The sequence below is a fragment of the Myxocyprinus asiaticus genome, chromosome 14 (assembly GCF_019703515.2).
Source record: "Myxocyprinus asiaticus isolate MX2 ecotype Aquarium Trade chromosome 14, UBuf_Myxa_2, whole genome shotgun sequence".
Taxonomy (NCBI): Eukaryota; Metazoa; Chordata; class Actinopteri; order Cypriniformes; family Catostomidae; genus Myxocyprinus; species Myxocyprinus asiaticus.
In genome coordinates, this window is record NC_059357.1 from 33350279 (window position 1) to 33377527 (window position 27249).

Genomic DNA, 27249 nt, shown 5'->3' on the forward strand with positions numbered 1-27249 from the left:
ATGTTGTCTTCAGGGGCCGGATAAAAGAGCATCTTCAGATTCTGATTTCTTGGGACAAAGTAGCAGGTAAAAAGTAAATCACGGGTTGACATGGGTAAGAAACATAATAAATAAATACAAATGGAAAGCAATTATAAATTATTATTCTAAAATATTTAATACTACATTTAAAAAAGTATTATACGCTTACATTGTTTTATATTTTATTACACCATAAATGTATTCACCTCTACATTCCCAACTATATGTACAACAAACAAATGGGTACATGCAATTTGGGAGCGTAGAAACACTAGGACCCCTAGAGCTGTCTAAGAAATGCCTGACCAAAATCCTTAAATCAGTTACTAGACTTAAACTCTGACTAGTTTGTAAAAATACGTAGTATGCAAGGAAAACTTAGTGTTCTTGCACTCATCCCAAAATATGAATTTATTTCAGTATCTTTAAACGAATAATTAAGTGTAACATTTTGATAAATCAATTTGTTGTTCATGTTTAACGTTAAGGGATAGTTCGCCCTTAATTAAAACTCAGTCATCATATATCCACCCTTGTTCCAAAACACAAAAGGAGTTAAGCAGAATGTTAGAGGCGGTAAGCCTCAGTCACCATTCACTTTCATTGCATCTTTATTTCCATACAGTACAAGTGAATGGTGATTGAGACTAACATGCTGTCTAATTCCTTTGTGTTCCAAGGAAAAAAAGAAAATCAGGTTTGGAACAGAATGAGTAAATAATGACAGAACATTCATTTCTGGAGAAACTATCCCTTTAAATTAGGTGTACAGGTGATATTCATCAGCCTGTATTTATATAAAATAGCTTGTAAGTAATCAACTAGTAATTACAGGGCATAATCAATTTAGTGTGAAACTCAATATATATCGACACTGTTGAAAGTTTTACTCAGGCAGATGCTTGTGCGCTCATAGGTCCCAGTTATCGTTGGTAAATGTCCGTGTTTTCTTTTCCCCAGGAGGCAAAGTTCGACAGCTTTTTTGCTTTCAGTTTGACTCGAATTCCCAAATATAAGCGTTTGGTTAAAAGGATCAGCACCTATCTTCCCTGATCAGAGGTATGTATGCCACAGCGACTTAAAAAACGGACGTTTTGGGATATTTTCTGCTATGAGATCATACGGAGTTTGCGCTGTTTTTGTTTGCTGATCTTGCTAGCCCATGCTAACGCGAAGCGTGATACTACAATGCGAGCGTTATAACGAACTGTAAAACTAGTTTTTCTGTTTTTTTTTTGCGAATATTTAATCGTAAACCACACTGTAATTTTCACTCAATCAACGGCAGAAGAGCGCTGTGAGGAATGATGGTTTGCGGCATCGCGCTGAAAATGCGCGTCCTGGTTCACATCTGACAGCTCGAATTAATTCACCGCGATTTATTCGTCGTTAAGTTGACAAAGCACAATAAACTAGACGTGCCTACACATTCATTTGCATTTTATAATTAGTTACTTGAACATTCGGCCCCAAGTGGGTCATCTTCAAAATATGGTGACAAACGTGTCCCTTGATTTTTTCAGTCAAGTTCAAACTGTTCGGAGGAGACCAGTTCTCTAAGAGTTCCATTCATTCAAAACGGCTGTCAGTTAAGCCATTTAGCCGTTCATAAATTTGGTTACCCTAAGGTTTTAGGGCTGAAAACGGAATTTTTTTTTTTTTTTTTTTTTTTTGAGAGCGAGACCTAGGGCTGTTCAATTATGGCAAAAATCATAACCACGATTATTTAACACGATTACTCATTGACTTTGGAAACATAATGGATTTATTGAACTTGTCTCTTTATTTATTTTTTTTATACAGTGGATTTACTTAATGTAAACTGCACTGGGTAGGGGAGGAGGCTATTGACATTATTATTATTATTTTACGTATGGTAGTCAAAGGAAAGCCTCCATCACCATTAACTCACACTTCTATGGAATGAGATCTACTTTTTCATCATGTTATTGCAGCAAGATCTACCATGTACAATAAAGGCTATACATTATCACATTACCAAAATTTCAGTAGTCGGTAGTGAAATTTGAAGATTCTCAATACCAGCTTCAAAACAATAACTCTAACTAATATATTAATTATGGAAGAATGGTTTCAAGTTCTTAAGTAATTATTACTGACTAGTAAACTGTCAGTAATGACATAAAAAAAAAAGCAATGAATAGAAATAGATTACAAGTAATGGGAAAAATACAAATTAAGAATTCAGTTTTTTTTATTTTTATTTACAGTTTTAAAAGTTTAACAGCAGTAGGCTATCAATTATTCAAGTATTCATTCAGAATGAAATGCAACACAAATACTACTGGTATTCACTGTATGATTATAATACATGAATACTTAAAGTTACTCTGTCAAGAGAAGTGTGTTTTGGTTGTTTTATTATAATGACACTCTAGACGGCAGCAGGTCTATTATCTTACATCTATACTTTGCAAGTCTGACATTAATACAAATCTGCTTTTATTTATTTTTTCTCCTCTCTCTCTGCTGTTTACATTTACTTTAGACATCACTCTTTGTGTTTACATGAATGCCTCACCAAGACGGGCATTTTGGTGGAATTTGAAATGTTTGACCATTCAGGCGCGCATTAGTGCGCGCATTTTCGGAAGATACGCGCATGTTCAGCACACACATACGCCACCTGTCAATCAAACAGGGTCCAGCTGTTGCTAGATCACTTGCAAATTATAAAATTACGTGCTCTGGATTACTTTCAACAGCGGAATATGAACTTTGTAATAAGAGCATCCCTGCGCCAGAGTGTGCATCACCCGGAAGAAGATTCAATCTCTTCCCCGGTCACTTCACGCAACGTAGACGTGAGCGCTTGGCCAACGTGCGGTCCCGTTGTACATGCATTACATGCACTCTTGCATTGCTCTGGCAGTTACAAACCTCAACCATGAGGACAATAGTGTGTGTGGGGTTTTCTCTTTTTTTTTTTTTTTTTTAGGCCTGACCATGAAAAGTGCTGGTCCTGAAACCAGGAAAATGCTCCCTTTGGAGGCTGTGTACAGAGGCAGGATGAAATAAGGTGCTTTTCAAACTGTTCGGAGGAGACCAGTTCTCTAAGAGTTCCATTCATTCAAAACGGCTGTCAGTTAAGCCATTTAACTGATTAGGCAGCAAGTCAGCTGCCTACGTTTTCGATGCAGCCCGGATGTGGTAGAAGAGTCGAGAGTGGGGGAGAGACACGGAGGTAAAAACAAGTTCGTTTGAGTGGACTGGGGACAGAAAGTCGTATATATTTTTCGAATAGATTCAACTCTGATTGCTGCCCGAGTCCGCCATGGCAGTTGTTGATTGAAAGAAGAAAATCCTCTAGCGCCACTTGCAGTTTGAAATGTGTCAGCGCTCAATTCATAAAGCAATGACATGTGAAAGAGTTTGCTTAGCAAGGTGCATCTGCGTTCACGTACTTGCGTAGAGTATGTTTGGGCCTATAGATGCGGCGCTGACTGCACAGTGAAATGCCAGTTTCAGAGTTTTTCATAACCTGCTTCCTTTATTATTTGAACTTTTAATAAAGGATGCTTTAAAGATATAACGCCGGGGTGTTTTATTGCGAACCGGAATGCGGCACAGTAATCATTTAATTCGATTAATCGCCCAGCCCTAGAATGACCTAGCTTCAGAAATCCTGTAAATAATTTGCACAATATTTGCTTTGTGCAAACTTGAGTAATGAATAATCGGGTAAGAGAATCATTTCTGAATAATCAAGGTTTTTGATAACGGTTGGTACCCTCTTGATCCCAAAATAGACCGATATTAGCGCTGATCTTTTTATTCCTCTTTACATGATTTTCCCCACACCATCCCACTCAACTCTTAAATTTACATATAAAAACAGCACATTCATTCTCTTAATTTATTGAATTACTTTGGATTAAATTAGATATTTTTGGATGCGTTGGGTATAACATTCCACACTTTATGATTGCACATTTATTTATTTTTTTCTCTCCCCAATTTGGCATGCCCAATTCCCAGTGCGCTCTAGGTCCTTGTGGTGGCGTAGTGACTCAATACGGGTGGCAGAGGACGATTCTCAGTTGCCTCCGTGTCTGAGACTGTCAATCCGCATCTTATCACATGGCTTGTTGAGCACGTTACCGCAGACCGAGCGTGTGTGGAGGCTCTCGCTATTCTCCGCAGCATCCACGCCCAACTTGCCACGTGCCCCACCGAGAGCGAGAACCACATTATAGTGACCACGAGGAGGTTAACCCAATGTGATTTTACCCACCCTAGCAACCGAGCCAATAGGTTGCTTAGGAAACCTGACTGGAGTCACTCGGCACGCCCTGGATTCGAACTTGCGACTCCAGGTGTGGTAGTCAGTGTCTTTACTTGCTGAGCTACCCAGCCCCCCCACCCTTTTGTGCTTTAAATATTGAGCTTTTATGTGTTGCCCATTTGTATTGTTTTGGCACCTGCATTATGTTCAGTTCCTTACTTATACTCTACTACTTCGATTATAATCAAGTTTAATAATATTCTGCTTTCCTGATCATAAATTATTAAAATATGTAGTGCAGCATAAGTAGTTTGGGCCTCTGTCCAACCTAGCTGACAACCTTTTATTAGTAGATATTTGTACCTATTCTAAAGACTGTAATAACAGCCAATATTTATTTACTAGGATTGAGATTAAAACCATATTAAATGCAAAACATTTTATTAAAACTTACCTTGGTACATCGCAAGCTGATTGTATGAAGTCTACAAATGGCTTCACAATGCAGTTGACACTCCATGCATTTGTCTTCATAAAGACAAATATTGTCTGTATTTTCCAGGTTTACATTTAGTGGACCACAAGTCATGTCTGGTATAGCGTTAAGTCGTCTCGCACAAGAACGAAAGGCTTGGCGGAAAGACCATCCATTTGTAAGTATAAGGTGTTTCAGATCACAGATGTGCAGCTGTCGTTTAGAGTTGTTGAGCGAGAAAATAGTCTTGTTTAATTTTTTTGGATGTATGTTTTTCTAGGCCTTTAATGTCACTGTTCCCATTTAAAGTTTAGAGATTTGAATTATTTAGAAATGCAGTATAGCCTTTGGGGGGGGGGGGGGATTGCAAATTAGATACTTAAGTGGGAACTTTCCATTTGTGGTTGAGAAACCACAAGTTGACACACTTTATGTAATTAAAGCAGCTGAGAACTACTCATTGTAGGGGACCGGAGTGTATGTGCACATAGAAGAAACAGTGCATAAAAATATTGGCAAGAGTGTTAAACTTGCAACTGAATACTGAATTTGTTTTAAATGACGACTTTTTTTTTTTTTTTTTTTTTAATGCTTGTTTTAGGGTTTTGTAGCTGTACCAACAAAAAACCCTGATGGAACTATGAACTTGATGAATTGGGAGTGTGCAATCCCTGGAAAAAAAGGGGTAAGGGCAGAGTAGTGAAAGAAAATGATATTTGTGTTGAATGCCAAATGTTTAGTACTGAAAAGCAATGCAAGTTTGCTGAAATTTTTTTTTTTTTCCCAGCTTTGTTATGCGTTTATTGCGTCTATTAGTTTTTGCATTTACTTTAGGTATCTTTTTTTTTTTTTTCAGACGCCATGGGAGGGGGGCCTGTTCAAACTTCGGATGCTCTTCAAGGATGACTATCCTTCTTCTCCACCAAAGTGTAAATCAGATGTTTAGTGGTGCTAATTCATTATCTGCACTATGCTGTTTGCATGTTCATTGCATTGTGCCAACTTGTTCTATATTGTCATGTGGCCATCTCTTCCCTCAGGTAAATTTGAGCCTCCGTTATTCCATCCGAATGTATATCCCTCTGGTACTGTATGTCTATCAATTTTAGAGGAAGACAAAGACTGGAGGCCTGCCATTACAATCAAGCAGGTAAGCAAAAGAGTTGGTTATTTTCAAACATTTGATAGCTGGTAAGAGATGTAGTTCTTTGGTTCCTTTACTCAAAGAACAAGCATTAATTTCTCTCTGAAAATCTGACTGATACATTGAGTTTAAATACTGAAACGTATATCTTCCCTGAAAAGAGATTTATACACTCTAGGAGCAGTTTATTAGGAACACTATGGTCCTAATAAAGTGCCCGATGTGGTCTTCTGCTGTCGTACCCCATCCGCCTCAAGGTTTGATGTGTTGTGCATTCTGAGATGCTATTCTGCTCACAATTGTACAGAGTGGTTATCCGAGTTACTGTAGCCTTTCTGTCAGCTCGAACCAGTCTGGCCATTCTCCGTTGACTAAGGCATTTCCGTCCGCAGAACTGCTGCTCACTGGATGTTTTGTTTTTGGCACCATTCTGAGTAAACTCTTTAGACTTTTGCGTAATAAAAAAAAATCTCATGAGATCAATAGGGGTGTAAATCGGACGTTTCATCACGATATGATCTTGAATCGATTCTCTCGGCCTGTGATCTGATATTTGCTGATACTTTAAATTCTGCTGTGATATTCTGATATTACGTGCCTATTTTACACAAATTGTTTTCTCAAATGCAACTAAAATACAATTTGATTTATTTTATTCAGCTCTCTGTGTACACATTGGGACATCCACAACAAAATAAGGTACTTCAGATGCTGAGAAATTATACAGATAAATAATATAAAAAGTCACACACAAGTGATCACTCGTTTGATGAATTTTTATTTATTTATTTTTTCAGTTTAGTCCAATTCAAAATACTCTCACACCCATGACTTTTTTCAGCTATCCGTGGTTTTCTTGGCTACAACTTCCACAGTTGTAATAAATTCTGTTACGGATAAATGTTAGTTAGGGTGTAGATGTGTAAAGTCTTATAACTGATGCTGGAGCTGAGCAGGTGATTTTCTCTTTTCCTTGTTGGTGCTGTTCAGAATGTCGGCGTTGTCCAGATGTTTTGCATGGTTGAACTTCTCCATGGTACTTTAAAATGGCAAATGCGCATGTAAAATTCAAATGGGTCGCATGTGCCATGATATCGATGGAAGCCTGAATTAATTGTGCATGTGAGCCGCTCTGCGTTTGTCACGAGAGCTCACATTAAGGAGTGCCCGGTTGATGCGCTCGCACAGATACTGTCAATGGAGCTCGCATTTCATGGGAAGCCCATTTGACACGTTTGTACGCCGCAAGGATAGCAGAGCACAGTTTGGCTTCAAAGACCCAGCACAAATCCTTTTCCCACATGAAAAGCATATTTGGCACTCAAAGTCAAATGAATGTAATAAGGGTCATCGCCTGATGGGAATGTGTACGGACGTGGCTGACATGAGTATTTAAGGTACATCTTCGATATCTATATCGATGGATCATTACACACAGAGATCGGCCGTTACAGAAATACTTAAACCAGCCCATCTGTTACCAACAATCAAGCCATGGTCGGAATCACTGAGATCACATTTTTTTTTTTCCCCCCATTCTGATGGTTGATGTGAACATTAACTGAAGCTCCTGACCCATATCTGCATGATTTTATGCATTGCACTGCTGCAACATGATGGGCTGATTAGACAATCGCATGAATAAGGTGTACAGATGTTCCTAAAAAGTGTTCTTTGAGTGTAGTTTATACCTACAAAGGCAAAACTGAAACATTGAAGTTGAGGATAATGGCTCCAAAGTTACTTGGTTTTAGTGTGGACTTTTGTGGTTACCACTTCTAAGAAACACAATTTTGGTCAAAACACGCAATGTGTAGTTACTGTGTTTTGCCTTTTTGATAATTTAAAGAAAGTCCATTACAGGAATAAGGTTAATGTTTTAAAAATATTTGTGGTTGAATTATGGTTGAGTTGGATTTTGAACGTTTAATACAATTGACAGGTTTCAGGTCCGATTAAGATGTTGAAGATTTGAACTTCAAATGCATACATTGGATTTATTTGGATGGTTGGGGTGATGGAAAATCTCCATAACCAGACTGCACAAGGCATCCCTGAAGAGGGCAGTATTATCTAACAATGCACAGCTTTTTATGCAAAGTCCTTCTGTCTTGTTTGTTTGTCTTTAGATTTTGCTAGGAATCCAAGAACTCCTTAACGAGCCAAATATTCAGGACCCTGCACAGGCTGAGGCATACACAATTTACTGGTACGCTCATCCCAATTTAAATATAGTGGTCTTATTGCTGCTTATTGCCTTTGTCATCAATCTTGTGTTTTGCATTTCTGTTTCAGCCAAAACAGAGTGGAATATGAAAAAAGGGTCCGAGCACAAGCAAAAAAGTTTTCACCATAAACATAATTTTTTATAGTGGGAAAAAGTTTCTCCACTATAATGGAAATGGGCTTTGACCAGGTCTCCTCACCCCAGTTACTTCCCCCTTTTAAATCATATCCATTTCATACTAATTTCCTGCTGGGCATAAAGAAATGAATGTGTTGTGCCATTTGTCAATCCACCAGTGCTCATTCTGACACTCTTTGGGGTTTTAAATTTTGGCCTTTTGTATACTGTTTTTGCCATTTGGGCTAATCCACAGCAAAGGAGATCTCACCAGGTTATGTGAGACTTTTTTTTTTGTGGGTGGGGGGTACTTTGTAACAGTGCAGTGCTCTACATTTACAAAAGTAAAAAGGCACAATAAACATCATCCACATTGCAGAAGAAATAATATTCCACAGATGCAGAGGTATGAGCCTAAAACTTTTTTTCTTTTTGCTTAATTTTTTTTTTTTTTCTCAGACTGGCCTACTTTAGTCTTTCATGATTTTAATGATTTAAAACTTACTATTAATGTCAGTATTTCAACTGCTGTAAAATAATACTTTTATACTTTCTTTACTTTGAATTAGTCTCTTTAGAGAAATATCCATTCCTGATGCAGGCAGTGAACTAAGCATGTACCTTTCAGTTTGCTAGCATTGTGCTGCCTTGGCCGTCTGTGTACCGTTAATGAGACTTAAAGTAAATGGCCTCTGAATCAAATGGAAGGCAGGTTAGTTAACTGCTGCATCAGTCTTTTTGTGTTTATATGGTGTTTTGTTCATGTAAGTGTATAGAGTAAATAAAAATGTTTATACAAAGCCAGTCGCATGGTTGCAGGTACATTGTGCACAAGTTTCAAACTGTGAATGGATACATTTACACCATCCTTGAAAGGTAAGTCTTCATGTGATTCTTGGTGTGTGTGTGTGTGTGTGTGTGTGAAATGACTATGCCTATGGTATAGTTGTCCCCCCTCCCCCACTAAAGGCTGAATCTGGAAAGATTGTATGTTGTTACTAGATCGTTAATATGGAATGGGACTAGGGATGTGCTGCGGTGGTCGACTAATCGACTAGTTGTCCAACAAATGACTAGTTGATTTAGTGGGGTCAACTACTAACATATTTTTAGTGATGGTGGTTTTATTGGAAGACACAATTCTTAAATTAGGAGAAACGCAAACTCTGGGAGAGTGTGTGTGTGTGGGGGTTTTTTTTTTGGGGTGATGATTGCTTGATGTGCTTAAATGTTATTAATAGTTGGCACTGTAAAATCCTCTGCAAGAAGTTTTGGATCTTTATGTACCGCTGCTGTTACAGCCATCAAAGCAATGCTTCAACACATTACAAGACAATCCCTATCTGTTAAATTCTCTGCTGTGAGTAATGTTCCTGAATTTGCAGATTCTGTTTGACACTATTAAAATAGTTGCAGTAAAAAAGGTTCAGCTGCTCCATGTTTTGGACTAAATGTGTACATGGCTCTTGCAGTTCTGTGCTTTTGAATGTGCAGCGAGGTTTGCCCTGAGACTCCCAAGCTCTCGGTTTACATTTGAAGTGTGTGTCGTTCTGCGTTCAGGAAGTGCAGAAACGGCTTTGTGCCATTCTTTATTGGAGCCTTTTCTTATTTCTATCTTTTATAGTTTTGTGTAATAAGATATTAGTTATTTAGACTGTTTAGTTGTTGAATATCCATTAGTAACCATGTTTAAGTGCTGCACAGTGTCCCTATACCCTTCTGAAATGCATCTGATCGGGGTCACATGACCATAATGGAGCCTATATTATACATTTTTATCCTTAACACAACTAGTCGATTATGAAAATTGGTAGTTTTGCACATCCCTGAATGGGACAGCTAGCACCTAGATTTTACAAGTTGTAATGTCTTAAGTGCCAATTTATTAGTTCTATCCGATTAAGTAGATGTATTGTACTCCCGGACAAACAGCCAGATGGCCATGAGACAGCATCTGTATTGAAGGTGCAACACTAGTAGCTGGCCCTGAATTTCATAAGTCTACTCTAACTGAAATGTGATAAAGAAGAATTTCCATACTAATTATGTATTCTTCCTCACAAAGGTAATGTTTAATCAGGCCGACATTAACTGAGTAAGGTGTTACTGTTCTCATTCCCATGAGAATTACTGTGTTCGGTACTGTGAGCTTGTCAAGTCTGTTCTAATAAAATGGGGAAATGCTGGACTTCAGGCTTTTGTGGGGTTAAAGCACAATTATGAATTCTTTCTGCAAGATTTCTACATCCTGATCCGTAAGGAAACCAGCTAGAAACTATTAGTGGGAAATCATGTCAGAGTCTAGAAACTGAACCATTAATAATGTTCCTGTGCTAATTACATGAAGGGGATTTTTAGAGTGTTAACGTCTAATTACTGGTTTTAAACTTTTTTGTTTTCTGCACTCTGTAATGAATCATGAAAATTGTCAATGTGTAAAAAATCTCACAATTCGTTTTCTATATGCAAAACACAATTTCTAATTTGTTTAGTTTGATTTTGAAGTAAAATGGGACCAGGACATTTTTCTTGACAGGTTTCATGAGAATCACCTGTCCATTGAAGCAGGCAAGAATGTCAGAGGGATTTTTATTTTATTTGAGCCAGTAAGTAACCATCTAGATACACATAACTGCAAGCATGTTAACTATGGGTGGTATCATATTACACAAGCTTCTGGAACCAAATGTGTCACTTTGTATTTTGATAATTATACATAATACAAGAATATCTCCTGAACCTTTTAGAGTCACTTGTGCATCTTGTGGGAGTTCACGCAGTAACCTCAAGGGCCTTGTTGCTTGCCATCTTTGACTAGCTGGTTAAATGAGATTAGCACACAATGCAAATTACAGTTCTGCAATGGAAATTAAATCACTAACACTGCTAAAAGCATCCTCAAGCAATTCATCCTTTTTATCCGTCTCTAGAAAGGTGGCGTTGATATTTCACTCAACCATGTTTCATAAATGCTGATTGCCATTTAAAGACCTAAACATTTTTCCTCCTGATGTCTATTTCATTTTAAATGCCTTATTTCCGCTGTAGCCAGAGTTGCTTCATTTAATATCCATTTAGGACTCATTGAATGCAATGGGAAATTTCACAGGTGTTCAGGTTTCACTATCTGAGACAAGGAAGAAATACATTTGATGTATTTGCCTCCCAAAACCTGATTGTTCAAATCAGAGCTGACATATGAAGATCTTAATTAATGACAACACCACCTGCTGACGCACAAACTTCTCCAAGTACGTTTAACCCAAAACCCTAAGCTCTGCATCCGTTTTCCTACAATCTTTTGCAAAACTAAAGCAGGAGTTGTTTTAAAGATGCGGTGGGGAAAGCACTTCAAATTGTCTGAACCAGCTGGGCGGTGCACTAATGATGTGCCCATGGAAACAGACGGAAGGGTCAGTGTAAACCTTTTCCTCTGATCAAAAACCAAGAGATATTTATCTCCAGTCGTCCACTGAGGGATCTGCTGCGCTCTAATTTGATGGTGGTCAACTGCATGGGTTTTTTAATGACTGATGCCTATATATAAAAATCAAGGTGGCCCATATGATGCTGATTTTTACAATACAATTTATTGATTGCAAATAAGATTTGCCAAATGATTGCTGAGTTTAAATGACCACATATTTTACATAATATTGTTAATCGATCAATGCCGATATATCAGCCATTCAAACAACTTGGTCATTACATTTTCATTATAGCACACATTATATAGATTGTGTTCTAGAATTCTACGTAGATTTCATTAATGAGGGTAGGAATTACATTTTATTTATTTTTATTTTTTTTCCATTTGTTGGTGCATTAGTTGAAATGTATGCTATTTAGTATCCTCAATGTCAAGAAATAACTTTCCTGTATTTGTGTTTGGCTCTTTATAGAACAGAGCTCTGATTCATCGACTTGTGAGATGTTTGTGAAGCCTTTCAAATTAACTAGATTTCTGCTTGAATGACTCATAAAATATTTTTGAGCTGCACCCAGGTAATAATAACAATCGGGCATATTATTAGCAAAAGCATTTCCATGCTGTATTTATAATGAACATATGTTATGAATCAAAATAATTGATGGGAAAAATATGCTGACATATATTTAGTAACTAGCAGAATGTCATTTAATGACAGAAATTAAATGGCTGTAGCCACTAATCAGTTTTCTGCAGTGGTTATTTAAAGTGGTTATTTTATTTTCAATTTTTTTTTTATAGACCCACTTTGGTTTCAGTTAATTTTTTTTGGTTCACCAAAACTATTTCAGTCCCCTCCTGCCTACCTTAAATGAAAGCAATTTTCCATCTCATGTTGTTTTGCATTTCTTCAAATTATGTAATGTTTTGTGAGGCTTGGATGGTCATGATCGATTATGTGCTTACTACCCAGCACTGATTGTAACAGATTACATGTAATATGGATTACATAATCCTATTACAAAAATCAAGTAATTGTAATTGGATTAAATTACATTTTAAAATACTCATAATTGCACTACAATTACTTTTTACGGATTACATATTAACACGGCAATGGCAGTACATTTATAATAATTTATTGATCATTTTCATATATCATCATATTCTTACCCCGAAGCGCAATAGTCTCACAGATGAACAGTTTGAGCATGTGCTTCTTTTACACTACAACAGTAAGATATGCACCTCAGTTTAGAAATAGGTGATGAATTATTACTAAGTAGAAAGGGTTAAAAGGTAAATGTGTCAGAGTTTTGAGCTGTTAGTTTTGACCTAGCAATGTCATTTATGTTGATTTCAGGTTCATTACTGTTCATGTAATGTTTTATGCTCTTAAAATGAACTAGATATGTTTTTTTAAAAAAATCATTGTTTCTTACTACCTCACCAATGATGTGCAGCTCACACATGGAACTTCTTCAAAGGATCTAGTGGATGCCATCTCGAAGGTTCCTGGCCTTAGTTCAAAGAATGGAATACATTTTCTTCCTCTTTGTATTTTGTTAAAATGATTATTCTACTCAAATGCATGTGACATTATATACAATTAGGTTGAAAGTAATCCAAAAGTAATCGGATTAGATTACCTCAAAAATGTAATCTGAGATTGTTACTGATTGCATTTTTTGTCATGTAATTTGTAATTAGTACCTGATTACAATTCACAAGTAATCTGCCCAGTACTGCTTACAATTATACAAAAAGTTGTCCCTTTGATGACAATTCTACCTATGAAAGCTTGAAAGAAATGTTTTCATTTGATCTTTTCAAAGTGTGACGTATTTGAATAGAAAACTGTACACAGCACCACAAGTGGGTTGGTGGAAGTGGAAACCTCTAGAGCTTCAAAGTACCCATGAATTGCAGCAACACCGGGTATTTATAAAGTACAGGTCTTAATTCTCCATGTAAGCATTCAGCATTTTGCAGGAGCACAGAATGGTAACATCCTGTTCAAATCAAATTCATTTTTACCCGACCACTCAGCATGCACTCAAAAAGAAAGGAGGACAATAACAGCAAACTCTTGATGGTGGCTATTCTTAATTATGGATTTGACTACTTTTTATTTATTTGAGCGAGTCTGTTTTAATGGTTATGCAATCTACACTGAAGAAAAAAAAGGAAAAAAAGGCCCAAAGTGAATATTATATGAATTTTTTTTTACATTTTACTAAACGATACTAAGTGGTTTTGATATATATCTTAAGATACATATGTATCATATGTAAGTGGTTTTGATATGTCTATGTAGCTTAATGTCAAGTTGTTTTCATTCAGGTCCAGCCTGTGCATTGAGTTTGGGGCGAATGGCCATAAGCTTTTGCACCTGAATATTTTATCATGTAGGCCTGGGCAAGGTATGGGGGTTAATGAGAAATAGTTGTTGTTGGTAGTTAATTGGAGTTATTGTTGTGTTTAAAGTTTTGTTCAGCATTAAATTCTGGTGTTTTATTTGAAATCATCATCATGGATATCAGAAAGTTGTTCATTACATTTAACTGTCAAATTGAACATATGTGCTGTATACAATATCAGTGTCTAAGAGAAGTTCAAGAAAGGCTAATCGGCATTCATCATCATGTTGCTATATCTGCCTCCCAGTTTTACATGTAAATAAAACAAAAAATATAGTTGGATATTACTGAGTTTGCTTAAAGTTGTTTTTTGTAGCTGCATTTAAGCATTTAAGTTTAAGTAGCATGAACAGGATTAGATGTAGTTGAATTTACTCACTAACTCAGTATAACTGAGCTGATATAACAAAAAAATTAGTATGTTCAATAAAATCAGATATCTTTCTGAAATTGTTCAACAACTCACCTTTAAAAATAGTGTAATCAAAAACCCATGTTTTGTTAGAGTATAAACGTAGTGACAAATTTGGCTTATTAGAGAAACAGAAACAAATATACTATATCTGAATTAAAATATTAGTTTTTTGGTTTATAGTTGCGCCATAGGTTCTTGATGGCGTTAATCCCAATCCATTCCTGCCCTTTAAGCCATGGTGCTATAATTTAAACTCAGTTGCAAAGTCAATGATAGTAAATAACCAATAGACCTTTCCTCTTATTCTCACACCACCTTGTGCACAGGTAAAACTGTTAAGAGTTTCCTCTAGCCATTTGGAAATCCTTTGCCGGGAAAAGAGGCTTGGCTGGTGCTTTGTTTTATTGGCTCAGCTAAATAATAATTTCAGTGTACTGAGAGGCACCTCACCACAGCAGCTACGTAATTAATGGGTCAGAGCCTATTTATAGTAGTGAGGAAAGGCAGTGGCGACGTGGGTGGTTTAGATGGGTGAGGTGTACTGTTGATGGTGGGGTATAAGGACTGAGCCCGAAGGGGGAAGTGACACCTTACATTGCCTTATAGTCATGAATTTTAAGGCTTCATACATGGATGACAAATACTGAAACATCCTGAGACAGGGTCTAATGTAGCAATAAAAGCCCCAAATTGAACCGAGTCTGGAAAATATGTGATCTTCAGAGGAATTTCCAGATTGCTCTCCTTTGTCTCTTCTGTACAGAAATATCATCTGAGAGGAGACTCTTGGCTGTGTTCGAAATAGCATACTACAATACTACACTTAGTATTCCTGAAGTGAATACTGTGCAATGTATGCACAGTATGCAAATTTGTGCGTAGAATACACTGAGATCCTACTGCTTTCACCAAAATGTGCAGTATAGAGCAGTGCACACTTCACTCGTAGGGCGGTTCACACCAAATGTGTTTTTGCACCTGTATGTACTGTTTTTTTTTTTTTTTTCCTTTCTTTCTTTGTAAACAAGCACTAGATGTACTTTTTGTCTGTTGAACTATGCCTCCCTTTTTGTTCTTGTGCAGGAGCGCTGTGTTTTTTAGAAACCGTGTCTGTGTTTCAATTTTTTTTTTTTTTTTTGCACAAGAATGTGTTTGGTCTAAACGGCCCCTTAAAGGAATAGTTCACCCAAAAATAAAAGTTCTCCCATCATTTACTCACCCTCATGCCATCTTAGATGTGTATGACTCTCTTTCTTCTACTGAACACAAATTAAGATTTTTAGAAGAATATTTTAGCTCTGTAGGTTCATACAATACAAGTGAATGGGTGCCAAAAAGCACATAAAAAAGCACATAAAGGCAGCATAAAAGTAATCTATATTACTCCAGTTGTTAAATCCATATCTTCAAAAGTTATATGAAAGGTGTGGGTGATCAGATCAATATTTAAGTTGATTTTTGCTAGAAATTTTTCTCCCTGCCCAGTAGGGGGTGTATGCATGAAGAATGTGAATCACCAAAAACACAAGAAGAAGAATATGAAAATAAAAGTTAATTTGGAGATTGACTGAGCAGGGAGGAGAAGTAAAAGTAAAATGGACTTAAATACTTATCTGTTTCTCATTACAAAATAACCATTTTATTTCCAAGACGATAACTGGACAGCACTCACATGCATTGTGATGAGGTCATGTGACACTACACTCATTGAGCACTTTATAAGGAACACTATAGTCCTAATAAAGTGCCCGACGTTGTCTTCTGCTGTTGTAGCCCATGTTGTGCGTGAAAATCCCATGAGATCAGCAGTTAAAGAAATACTCAAACCAGCCCGTCTGGCACCAACAATCATGCAACGGTTGTGTAAAAAAGGAAAAGGGAATCTGAATAAATAATTTTCATATCCGTTCCGGAGTGGAACTTCAATAAATTGCCCTTGAAGGTCTCTGCGTTGTTCTGTCTTTTCTGAGCGCTTAAGTAAATCAATTATTGTTAATTCACACATTTAATTCTGTTATCCATTTTATCTGACTCCAATTTTATATTAATCTGACTCCAATTTTAAGTTGACCTCTAATTTATATTTAAGCTCTAATTAATTTCTGATCATTCTTTTAATTTAACATTTTTAGGTTATTGATTACTCTAAATCCTCTTCTATTCATTGTCCTTTTGATCTTTGGAGACTTACGCCGGCCGTTATTAAATTACGTAAACCTCCCGAAAATGGATAGCCAGTTCCGTTCTTAGTCAGTGGTTGTAGGGTTAACTAATATCGTCTGGTTTGGCTTTTCTCATAACCAGACGATATTGCCGCTTAGTCACGTACATACAACTTGCTAAGACGGGTGGTGAGCAGTGACAGAGTCTTTAAATGGCTTTCTCCTACCCAGTTGTCCTGAGTGGTTTCTCCTATATTAAAGCTCCAGTATGGTCTACCCTGGTCTATTGAAATTCAAATCCTACCCGGCTGTCCTAGGTGGTTGTCCTACCTGGTTGTCCTGAGTGGTTTAAATTCAAACTGAGAGTCTTTAAATGGCTTCCTCCTATATTAAAGCTCCAGTAATGATTTCAGAGGAATTCAGAATAAATCAAATAATAACAATTTATTTGTCAGCTTGGATATAAAACATTGTTGCAGAAATTCAAATCAAAGCCAATTTCACATGATCAGAATAAACAAGCATTACTAAAAATAAAAGACAAGTCAAAGAAACATACCTGACAAAACTACATGCAGCGGTACAGCATGGGAGATCTGTATACAGATTCCCAGAACTTCATGCCAACTTTCCTTAAATACCCACACAGAATAAACATTGTGTACCAAATGGTATTATCCTTTGAACAATGAGGATTTGGGGGTGAATGTGTTCTTGACTTCCTGGGGTTTAACCTTGTTAACATACAGGAGATAATTTCAATTGTAGGTCAAGGAGGGGGAGCCACCTCCAGAATTATGCAGTATTTGGCAAAGACCTTATAACTTTGTTACCATTAGTTTTATCAACATGGGAAAGAGACCACTATACCAGTCGCACAGAGACCTCTTAAATGATATCAAACACATACAGTTGCATTCTTTGTTTTCATGGTATTTGTTATATTTTTTTACATATAAATCTTGTGTCTTTTGTGTTGGTCCAGAGCTGATGAAGGGGAGAAGGGGGAGAGAGAAGGGGGGGCAGCAAGGTGATTTGCAATTTATCACACTGTGGTGATATTCAGGTGTAGATTTCAGCTTTTGTGAGAGAGTTCTATGACATTGATTCTCGCAGAGTTCTTTGACTTTTACCGGAAATGGCGCCTTTTGGTTGTAGACATTCTGGTGCCAGCCTTACAGTTGAAATCACTGAGATTAAATTTTTTCCCCATTCTGATGGTTGATGTGAACATTTACTGAAGCTCCTGACCCGTATCTGCATGAAAAGTACCACTGCCACATGATTGGCTGATCAGATCATCACATGAATTATTAGGTGTTCCTAATAAAGTACTGTTTCATGCTGTAAATGCTGTTTGAAATTTTATTTTTATTTTTTTTATGGATTAATGCCTACTGTTTCACTTAATAGCCTATTTTTAAATAGTAGGTAGTATATAGTAGTAAGTTAGAATTACACTCCAAACATAGCCCTTGTCTCTCTGCAGACACCTTTCCTGAGTATGTGATAGATTTAAAATCTTTTCAACAGAACTTCACATAAGGCTTCTGTCCTCAGGTGCACTCCTTAATGTGTTAGATGAAGAATGGCCCTGTGATTGAACAGCCGGGGGCTTGACTTAAGTCTGAGAGCTCCTGTGTGACTCTTTAAACAAAATTAACAGCTGGCATTTGCAATGATTGCATTTTAATTTTGTTTTAATTGACTTCTCAGATCTGTCTGTTGAGAATGACATTGGCTTGTCCAATAGCTATGTTGACATTAATTTAGGTAATCACAGTTTCTCAATCACAGAAGGACCGATAATCAATAACCACAGCTCAATAAGAACAGCTAATTTATTAAGAACGGTACATCAATGTATTATTTTAAGAGAGTTCGATTATGCATTTCTGCTTTAGTTTTTCAGCGTAAATAGCTATTTTTCAGCTCTACTGTTGGTATATTATCATTGCACTTTGTGTTATATTATCCTGGCATAAAAAAAAAAATAAAAGAGTCAACACTAAGTGCGTTTACATGCATCTTTGTTTTTTTGCAGATTATGCTTAATAAGCCAAGGTCATGTTAAAGCCTTAAATGTTTTTTTTTCTTTATTGGTGTAAGGTCATAACTATGGAAGCCCATTTCCGCCACATAGAAAAAATAAATTCTTGCTTTGGTAAATTAAAATTATGAGATTAAAATGTCATAATTATGAGATTAAAATGTCATAATTATGAGATACTAAATCATAATTATGGGGTACAAAATAATATAATAAGATGCTAAGACATATGAATTAATGTTTTTGATATCATTTTTTATAATAATAATAAAAAAGAAAAAACTCAAATTCAATATACATGTATTGTGTATTTGTTTCATATTTTTGGATAAGTTTTCATTTATAAGTGTACATTTTTAGGCAAAAATCTACTCCTCCCACTCTATTTGGTTGATTTTAATTCTTATATTACATCTTAATGTGCATTAATATTGCATTAATAAAAATAAAAAATAAAAACATAAAATGTCAACAAATGCTGCTTATATATAACCACTTATAATTGTTTACCTATGGCTGTTGTATTGTATTTTATTTTATTTTTTGTTGCATTATGCAGCTGTTGTAAGTATTCAGATTGTTCTTGGCATGAAAATAAATATAAAATGAGTTAGTAGGAACAACTGATTTGCCCAACATTAGATAAATAACGTTAAAGTAACGTCCTGGTTACGAGGGAACGACACATTGTGTCAATGTAGTGACACTAGGGGTCGCTCTTGGGAGACCCAGATGCCTCTGATCTTTGAGAAAAGGCCAGTGGGAATTGGCGAGTGGAATTTGCATGCCACTCCCCCGGACATACGGGTATGAAAGGAGCTGGCTCGCAATCACTCATTCAGGTTTTGTGCTGAGGAGCCGAGACAGGGTCCCGGCCATTTCGGCGGGTAGTTCAGTGTTGTGGCAGGAGGGACACAACGTCTTGTTCCCTTCATCAGGGAACGGAGGTTATGAAAGTAACCAGGACATTTCCTATCTATCACTCACTTGACATTGTGTCGATGTAGTGACACTAGGGGTCCCTATATGAAACGCCACAACTAGCTGAACTGTGTTTCATGAACTGGCGGTGCAAGAAGGGCAAACCATTGCGTGCCTCGTAGCCAGCGCACCTGGCCATCGCGTAACCTCCCCCAACGCCCCTACGAGCATTGTACGGTCCCCCGCACCCCACAAGTCGACTGCCCAAAATGGGGACAGGCCGTCCCAGCTGTGGCCTCTTCTCTTCTTCTTTTCTCCGCAAAGAAGAATGAAAATCGTTCAGCTGGGGGCCATAAGTGTCCGTGTCGGGGTGGGTGTCCATTCCCAAGGGGAAGACACCACGGAGACTGGAGGCAATTGTGTGGAAATACACATGGTGGAGTGTGCCCAAAGCCCCAAGGGGGGCGGCATGTCCTGGGTGTGGGATGCCAAAGCGATGGCATCAACGACCCAGTGGGCGATCCTCTGTTTGGAGACAGTGCTCCCATTCCACTGTCCTCCGAAGCAGACAAAGAACTGCTCAGAGCATCTAAAGGTCTGCGTGCGATCCAAGTAGATGCGCAAAGCATGCACCGGACACAGCAACAAAAAGGCTGAGTCTGCCTCCTCCTGGGGCAGATTCACTTGCAGGTTCACCACCTGATCCCTAAACAGGGTCGTGGGAACCTTGGGCATATAGATCGTTCGGGGCCTCAGGACCACATGACAGTATTCCGGACCGAACTCCAGGCATGTGTCGCTGACAGAGAATGCCTGCAGGTCCCCTGTCCTCTTGATGGACGTGAGTCAAGAGGGCAGTCTTCAAGAGACTGCCTTTAGCTCAACTGACTCCAGGGCTCAAACGGGGCTCCCTGCAGGACCACGGAGAGATCCCATGAGGGAATGAGGTGCGATCTGGGAGGACTCAGCCTCCTCACACCTCTAAGGAACCTGATGATCAGGTCATGCTTCCCTAAATACTTACCGTCAACTGCATTGTAGTGTGCCGCCATAGCGGCCACGTACACCCTCAAGGTTGGGGGGACGGCTGTCCCACCAACCTCTCCTGCAGGAAGGAAAGCATCAACTTGACTGCGCATCTCTGGGGGTCTTCATGTCGGGAAGAACACCACTTAGCGAACAGATGCCACTGCAAGGCATACAGGCGCCTCATAGAGGAAGCTCTAGCCTGAGTGATCGTGTCTACCACCGTGGGTGGTAGGCCACTTAGGTCTTCCACGTCCCATACAAGGGCCAGACATGAACATTCCAGAGGTCTTGTCATGGGTGCCAGATGGTGCCCGTCCCTGAGAGAGGAGAACCCTCCTCAGGGGAATTCGTCAGGGAGGGGCTGTCGTGAGGAGTGTGAGGTCTGAGACCCAAGTCTGGGTGGGCCAGTAGGGTGCCACTAGGATGACCTGCTCCTCGTCCTCCCTGACCTTGCACAGGGTTTGTGCAAGTAGGCTCACTGGAGGGAACACATACTAGCGCGGCCCCCGGGGCCAGCTGTGTGCCAGAGCATCTGTGCCGAGGGAAGCCTCGGTCAGGGCGTACCAGAGTGTGCAGTGGGAGGATTCCTGGGAAGCAAACAGGCCTACCTGCGCTTGACTGAATCGACTCCAAACCAGCTGGACCACCTGGGGGTGGAGTCTCCATTCTCCCCTGAGCATGACCTCTGCCACGCTGTCGAGGTCACCCGGGATGTGAGTGGCTCGCAACGACTTGAGTCGCTGCTGACTCCAGAGGACACGAGCGCAAGCCCCCTTGGCGGCTAATGTAAGCTACCATAGCCGTGTTGTCCATCCGGACCAACACGTGCTTGCCCTGGATCAACGGCCGAAGCCTCCACAGGGTGAGCAACACTGCCAGCAACTCAAGGCAGTTGATATGCCAACACAGTCACGGCCCTGTCCAGGAGCCTGCGGCTGCGTGCCCATTGCACACGCGCCCCAGCCACGCTCGGAGGCATCTGTTGTAACCACGACGTGCCTGGGGTACTTGAACTAAGGGGACTCCTGCCCACAGGAATGCAAGGCCCGTCCAAGGGCTGAACAAGTAGAGGCAGATCGGCTTGATGACCACGCGACGTACCGCGGTGCCATGCCAATCTCGCAACTCGAGTCTGACGCCAGTGCTAAAGCAGTCTCATATGCATCGACCCGAGTGGCGTGTCCGCCGTTGAGGATGCCATATGCCCCAGGAGCCTCTGAAAATGCTTCAGTGGGACCACCGTGCTCCGCCTGAACAACTTCAGGCAGTTCAGCACTGACTGCGTGCGCTCACTCGTGAGGCGCGCCATCATAGAGACTGAGTCTAACTCCAACCCAAGAAAAGAGATGCTCTGTACCGGGGAGAGCTGCTCTTTCCCCAGTTGACCCGAAGCCCCAACCGACTGAGAAGCCTGAGCGCCAGGTCCCTGTGTGCACACAACAAGTCTCGAGAGTGAGCTAGAGCCAGCCAGTCATCGAGACAGTTGAGGATGCAGATGCCCACTTCCCTTAGTGGGGCAAGGGCTGCCTCTGTGACTTCCATGAAGATGTGAGGTGACAGGGACCGACAGAAGGGTAGGACCTTGAACTGGTGTGCCCGGCCCTCGAAGGGGAACCGAAGAAAGGGCCTGTGCCGAGGAGAAACCGAGATGTTGAAGTACGCGTCCTTCAGGTCTACCACCGCAAACCAATCCTGATGCCAGACGCTCGCTAAAATGCGTTTCCACATCAGCATCTTGAACGGGAGGCTGTGCAAGGCCCAGTTCAGAACTTGCAGGTCTGGGATTGGCCGCAACCCACTGCCTTTCCTTGGTACGATGAAGTAGGGGCTGTAGAACCCCTTCTTCATCTCGGCTGGAGGGACAGGCTCTCCGCACGCAGGGCAGTGGCATTCTTGCCCTGCACTTGAGGTAAAACGGATGCCGGGGCGGGTGCCTGGCGAACTGAATCGCATAGCCGAGTCGGACAGTCCAGGTCAGCCATCGCGACGGGTTGGGGAGCGCAAGCCACGCCCCCAAGCTCCAGGCGAGGGGGACCAATGAGACAATCGCATCGGACGTACATATAGCTCTTTAAAATTTACAAGAACATTGTTCTGTTACAATGTATGTGTAGAGTATTTATATACATTTTAACATATTTGATTGAAAAACATTTATTTCCCCCCAAATAATGTCAAAGTTCAAACTATAGCTTAAATTTACCAGGTTAAATTGTAAACTGTTCTTCTACAATTAAGTGTAGAAGTCAGACATAAGATCTAAAATTGCTGAACAGTGGATAGTATCTGCTTTTGCATGTATATTACCTCATCAGGTCTTTAAATCAATGATGGTTTGTTGAAAACTGCAGAGTGACAACAGTCCCACTATTGGCCGGAACAGCTGATGGTCATTTATGTGCTGAACTGAATGAAAGCAAGCTAAAATATACCTTATATAATATACACTGCTTTTCAAAACGGACAGACGGGCTACTGACAAACAAAGTCAAAGTCATTAATTATTTTTTATTTGTGAAGTGAAACGTGTAAATCTTCAAGAAAAGATCAGGGGCTTGGGACAATAAGGCTTAAGCCCCTGATGCATTTCATGAAATCAGGCTGCAATAAACTAGTATGCTTTAGGCTAGCTGTGTCATCCATTGATCCAGTTTAGAATGAAAAGAGCAAATTCATGCATCGTTGCGAGCGCTGATTGTTGAGCGCCATTAAGAGAAAGCTTATACTGTATCGCCTTAGGATGCGAGTTCGAATATCATAATAATATCAAAGATCATCATCAAATAACATTAACAGATACCATACAGATCAGTGGATTTTAACACCTGCATTTAAACACATACACATTTACTATATGAAATACACAACGTAAACACATTTACCCAGTGAAAAAGTGCAGAGGAAAGGAATTCCATGCCCATGTCAATCTGAATCTGATGAGTTTAAGTCTCATTACATTGTCAGATTTTTGGAATTAGCAGGTTTTTGGTAGTTATCGGTTTACTGGTGTGCATGTAAACACTCACTGTTGCGATGGGGTTTAATGCTGCCTTCACGTGCTATCAGAATTATCGTAAATATGAGTTTCCCACTCTGAAGTTGCACATGAATGATCCCTCAAGTCGCAATTACGACTGGGAAACTCTATTATTTTGATACCCGAGTTTCCAAGATGGGAGGTGTCCTAAACTTTCAACATGGCGGAGGACAGTACGGTTTCTGTAGTGAATGACAGGTTTTATTCATTTTTCTAAACACAGCTAATAGTTTGTGCTTACTGTTTTGGTCATATTCATTTATGTATATCAGCAACCATTTGGTGCGTGTTGTAAATTTGTACACCGTAAAAATAGCTTGTATTTGACCAAAATTCCATTATCGTTGGCAAGCTGAGTGATATTATTTATGGTGTCAAAATAAAAGTTCCTCAATAAATATATATGAATGAAAGTTTTTTTTTTCTGACAACAAAGCACTTGAATGCGACATACTCGTAATTACCAGCATTAAATACAGCTGCTGAATGAGTGATGGTAAATTTCTCTTTCTTTTTGTGGAAAGTCAGGGTCTCTCTTTTACCTATACCCTGCTATAGTTTCCTCCATGATCCAAACCCTGAAACGTGAAAAGGATATATTTGAAATAACATTTCCATATATATCTACGGCCTTTTATATGTGCTCCTTTAAATTAATCCTGTCTAGTAAAATTTAAAAAGATTGCATAATTTGACAGAGCATTGCTAAAGATATAAGAATAAAAGATCTGAGAGACTGAAAGGAGTGGAGGTAATTCTCCTTGTGTATGAATATCGGAAGAACGATTTGCAAAGCCTCCTCAATGATCTGGGCTTCTTTCTTGCCGTGAGCACTAAAAGCATCGCGGTTCATCATATTCTCACACACATGTGTCTGAACACAAGGCTCTCACACGTTTGGTTTCTGACAGCATGAGTCACCACACTGTTTGGGAGCTCGGTCCATAGTTCTGTTTTACTCATACTAATAAATGTCTCAGATCTACTGTCTGCAGGATAGCACCTCCTCCTACTGCTTGGTCTAATTGGGACAAAATAGAGGAGACCTACATATGTGCCAAGTCTTGGCTGGGGGTTTCTTTCAGTGTGCTCTGTTGGAGCAGTACTGAAAACAATAGTCTAGAGATTTTTTTTTGTATTTTATGGAGGTTCTGCTAAATTTGCCCTAGTTATGCAATGCTGGCAAACCTATGAGGGAGAGTCAATTTTTGAGCTTCAGATTCTCATCTAATGAATATTAAAATGGATGCCGGCTGTACAATCTGTGAAATTCATCTGTTTGACAGGCAATACTGATGCAGACCATACAGAGGGTCCTTTATACTCCTTATAATGCAGAATGCATGTTAAATATGCACATTTATCTGTACATTATAGCCTATCTGCTATAAATTGTTAAACTGAAAATATTTTATCTTCTAAATATGTTATGTTCTAGTATTATAAACCACTCCGAACAGCTTTGTTTTTGTGAAATACAAATATGCTTGTTTTAACACTACAAATACATCGCAAAGCCCATCTCTCTTGGCAAAAGCGCAGAGCTGACAGCCCCTCAGCAACAGCTCGAGGCATACAAAGTATTCTTGCACTTCCCTTTACCATATATGGATCATACCGGTGCGCGCGAGAGGAGAGGACAACATCTCGGATAAATTAAAACGTTTTCCTATCATCGGATGAGCACAAATTAACCTTTATTGCTTAGTTGACGTCTCCCGTCTTAAAGGGGTATACCACCAACCAGTTGCGTAGATTTTGACGGGCGAAGAAAAGTCTGGTGAGACGCACAGAAGCACTCGCGCGCGCACAGCACATCGGTGAATGAGACATCCACAGGTGAGCTGCATGTTTGTTCATTCGTACATGTATTATACAATGGACATGATCTACATTCGTCAAACACAGTGAATTACAGTCAAAAAAGCATAATTTGAAATATGATTTGCTTTGTTCATGATCTATAAGCATAAGTCAATGAATATATGTTGTTTACTCTTGCTTTAAACATACTGAGCGGGTTTTACTATTATACTAAATCAAAATATTGCATGATTTATGAGCTGCATAATGGTTTATTCTATTGTTCCAGGGTACCTTTCTGCTTTCAGATCTCAGTTTATGTCTTACAGTATAGGCTACTAGTTCACCACCTGTAGCTATGTCGCAACTGATGTTATGGATGGTAAAGTAACGCTCACAGGGCGCAGTTTGACACCAAGGGGGATTTATGTCCAAATTGACGGACAACGAAAGAAAATTGTACCCTTATAACTGTACCATCGCCTTGATTTTGTTATTTAACTGTGCAAAATAACAGTAATTGGAAAAAGTAGAACTATGAATTCTGGTGCAATGTAGACATTATAAGTTGCATTGGTCTATATTGTGTTGGACTGTTCAAATTTATTTGCCAAGTTATGTAATGGTATAAAATATGGTGATCATGAACTCAATAGGATAAATCTGTCTTATGCACTAGAAAGAAAAACACAAACACAATTTAATGACTTTTAAAATAATTTTTTTCCAAAGCACGTTCGCTAAATTTCAGCCTTAATCTCAAAAAGAGGAAATCTAAAGCAGGAATAATTGAAAGACGGGTGTCTTCTGCATAACTTGCCCATAAAGGAAATTTTACATTTAAATGCTGAAACATAGTATGTTTTACCCCAGAGTAATGTGTTGATGGTGCAATGGTGCACAAGGGAGTTAGTTGCCAAGACAACAGCATATTTAGATAGGAGACAAGGTTGACAATCCAAGCAAATTATAAAGCAAGCATGCATGGTATATTCATTTAAACACAGCTCAATGTGGAAAGTGCAAAAACTTTTTTAGTTCAGGAATAAAACAATATCTTGAAAATTTAGTGGCAAATGGAAATAAACAACTTAATAGGTTGTAAAAAATATTTTAAATAAAAATAATTACTATGTTGATCTGTGTAAAATTAAAGTGATTGTAAGTGTCAGTAAAAAAACGCAATTATAAAAAGTAGTGTATCATTTTTATCTTTTCAAAGGTTTATCTATCCTATTCATGGTCAGCAACATCTCTTATATTGTCAGTAATTCAGAAATATTGTATACTGAGGTATCAAGATGAGAAATACCTCTTCGTATTTTTACATTCATTGCAGAAGAGAAAACTTGCACAAATGTCTGTCCCACTGTAATTGAATGTGAAAGCTCCACAGTCTTGTCTTTGGTGTCTGATTGACAGTTTAAATCTGTGCTGTTCTTAATGGGGGCTTCAGCAGATGTGTAGCAGAGCTTCCTGCCACAGGTGAAAGACAGCTCTCCTTTCTCTTGTCTCTCTGTCTGTGAGTTGTAGGCTGTGAATGCCTCATTGGTGCAATAAAAAAAAAAAAGTGGAATTGTATTACTTTATTCTCCTTCTCCATGAATTTTAATGTGGCTTTTGCTAAAAACAGCAGGCATTCTGCAATCAAAAGCTTTGATTTAAAGTGAAATCCCATTTTATTATAGCAGATGGCTTGCAAATATCAGTTTTTTTTCCCTCTCCCATTCCAGTCTAAAATCATGATGGCTT

At 38.9% G+C, this 27249-nt stretch overlaps 1 protein-coding gene across 1 annotated transcript; it reads left to right on the forward strand.

Moving 5' to 3' along the window:
• The first annotated feature begins 933 nt into the window (after nucleotides 1-933).
• On the forward strand, nucleotides 934-9030 carry LOC127451764 (SUMO-conjugating enzyme UBC9-B). The gene is made up of 7 exons (XM_051716692.1): nucleotides 934-1080; nucleotides 4830-4920; nucleotides 5344-5427; nucleotides 5599-5671; nucleotides 5783-5892; nucleotides 8016-8095; nucleotides 8182-9030. Exons 2-7 carry the CDS (start codon nucleotides 4855-4857, stop codon nucleotides 8240-8242), a joined length of 474 nt encoding a protein of 157 aa, XP_051572652.1. The 5' UTR covers nucleotides 934-1080; nucleotides 4830-4854; the 3' UTR covers nucleotides 8243-9030.
• The last annotated feature ends 18219 nt before the right edge of the window (nucleotides 9031-27249 follow it).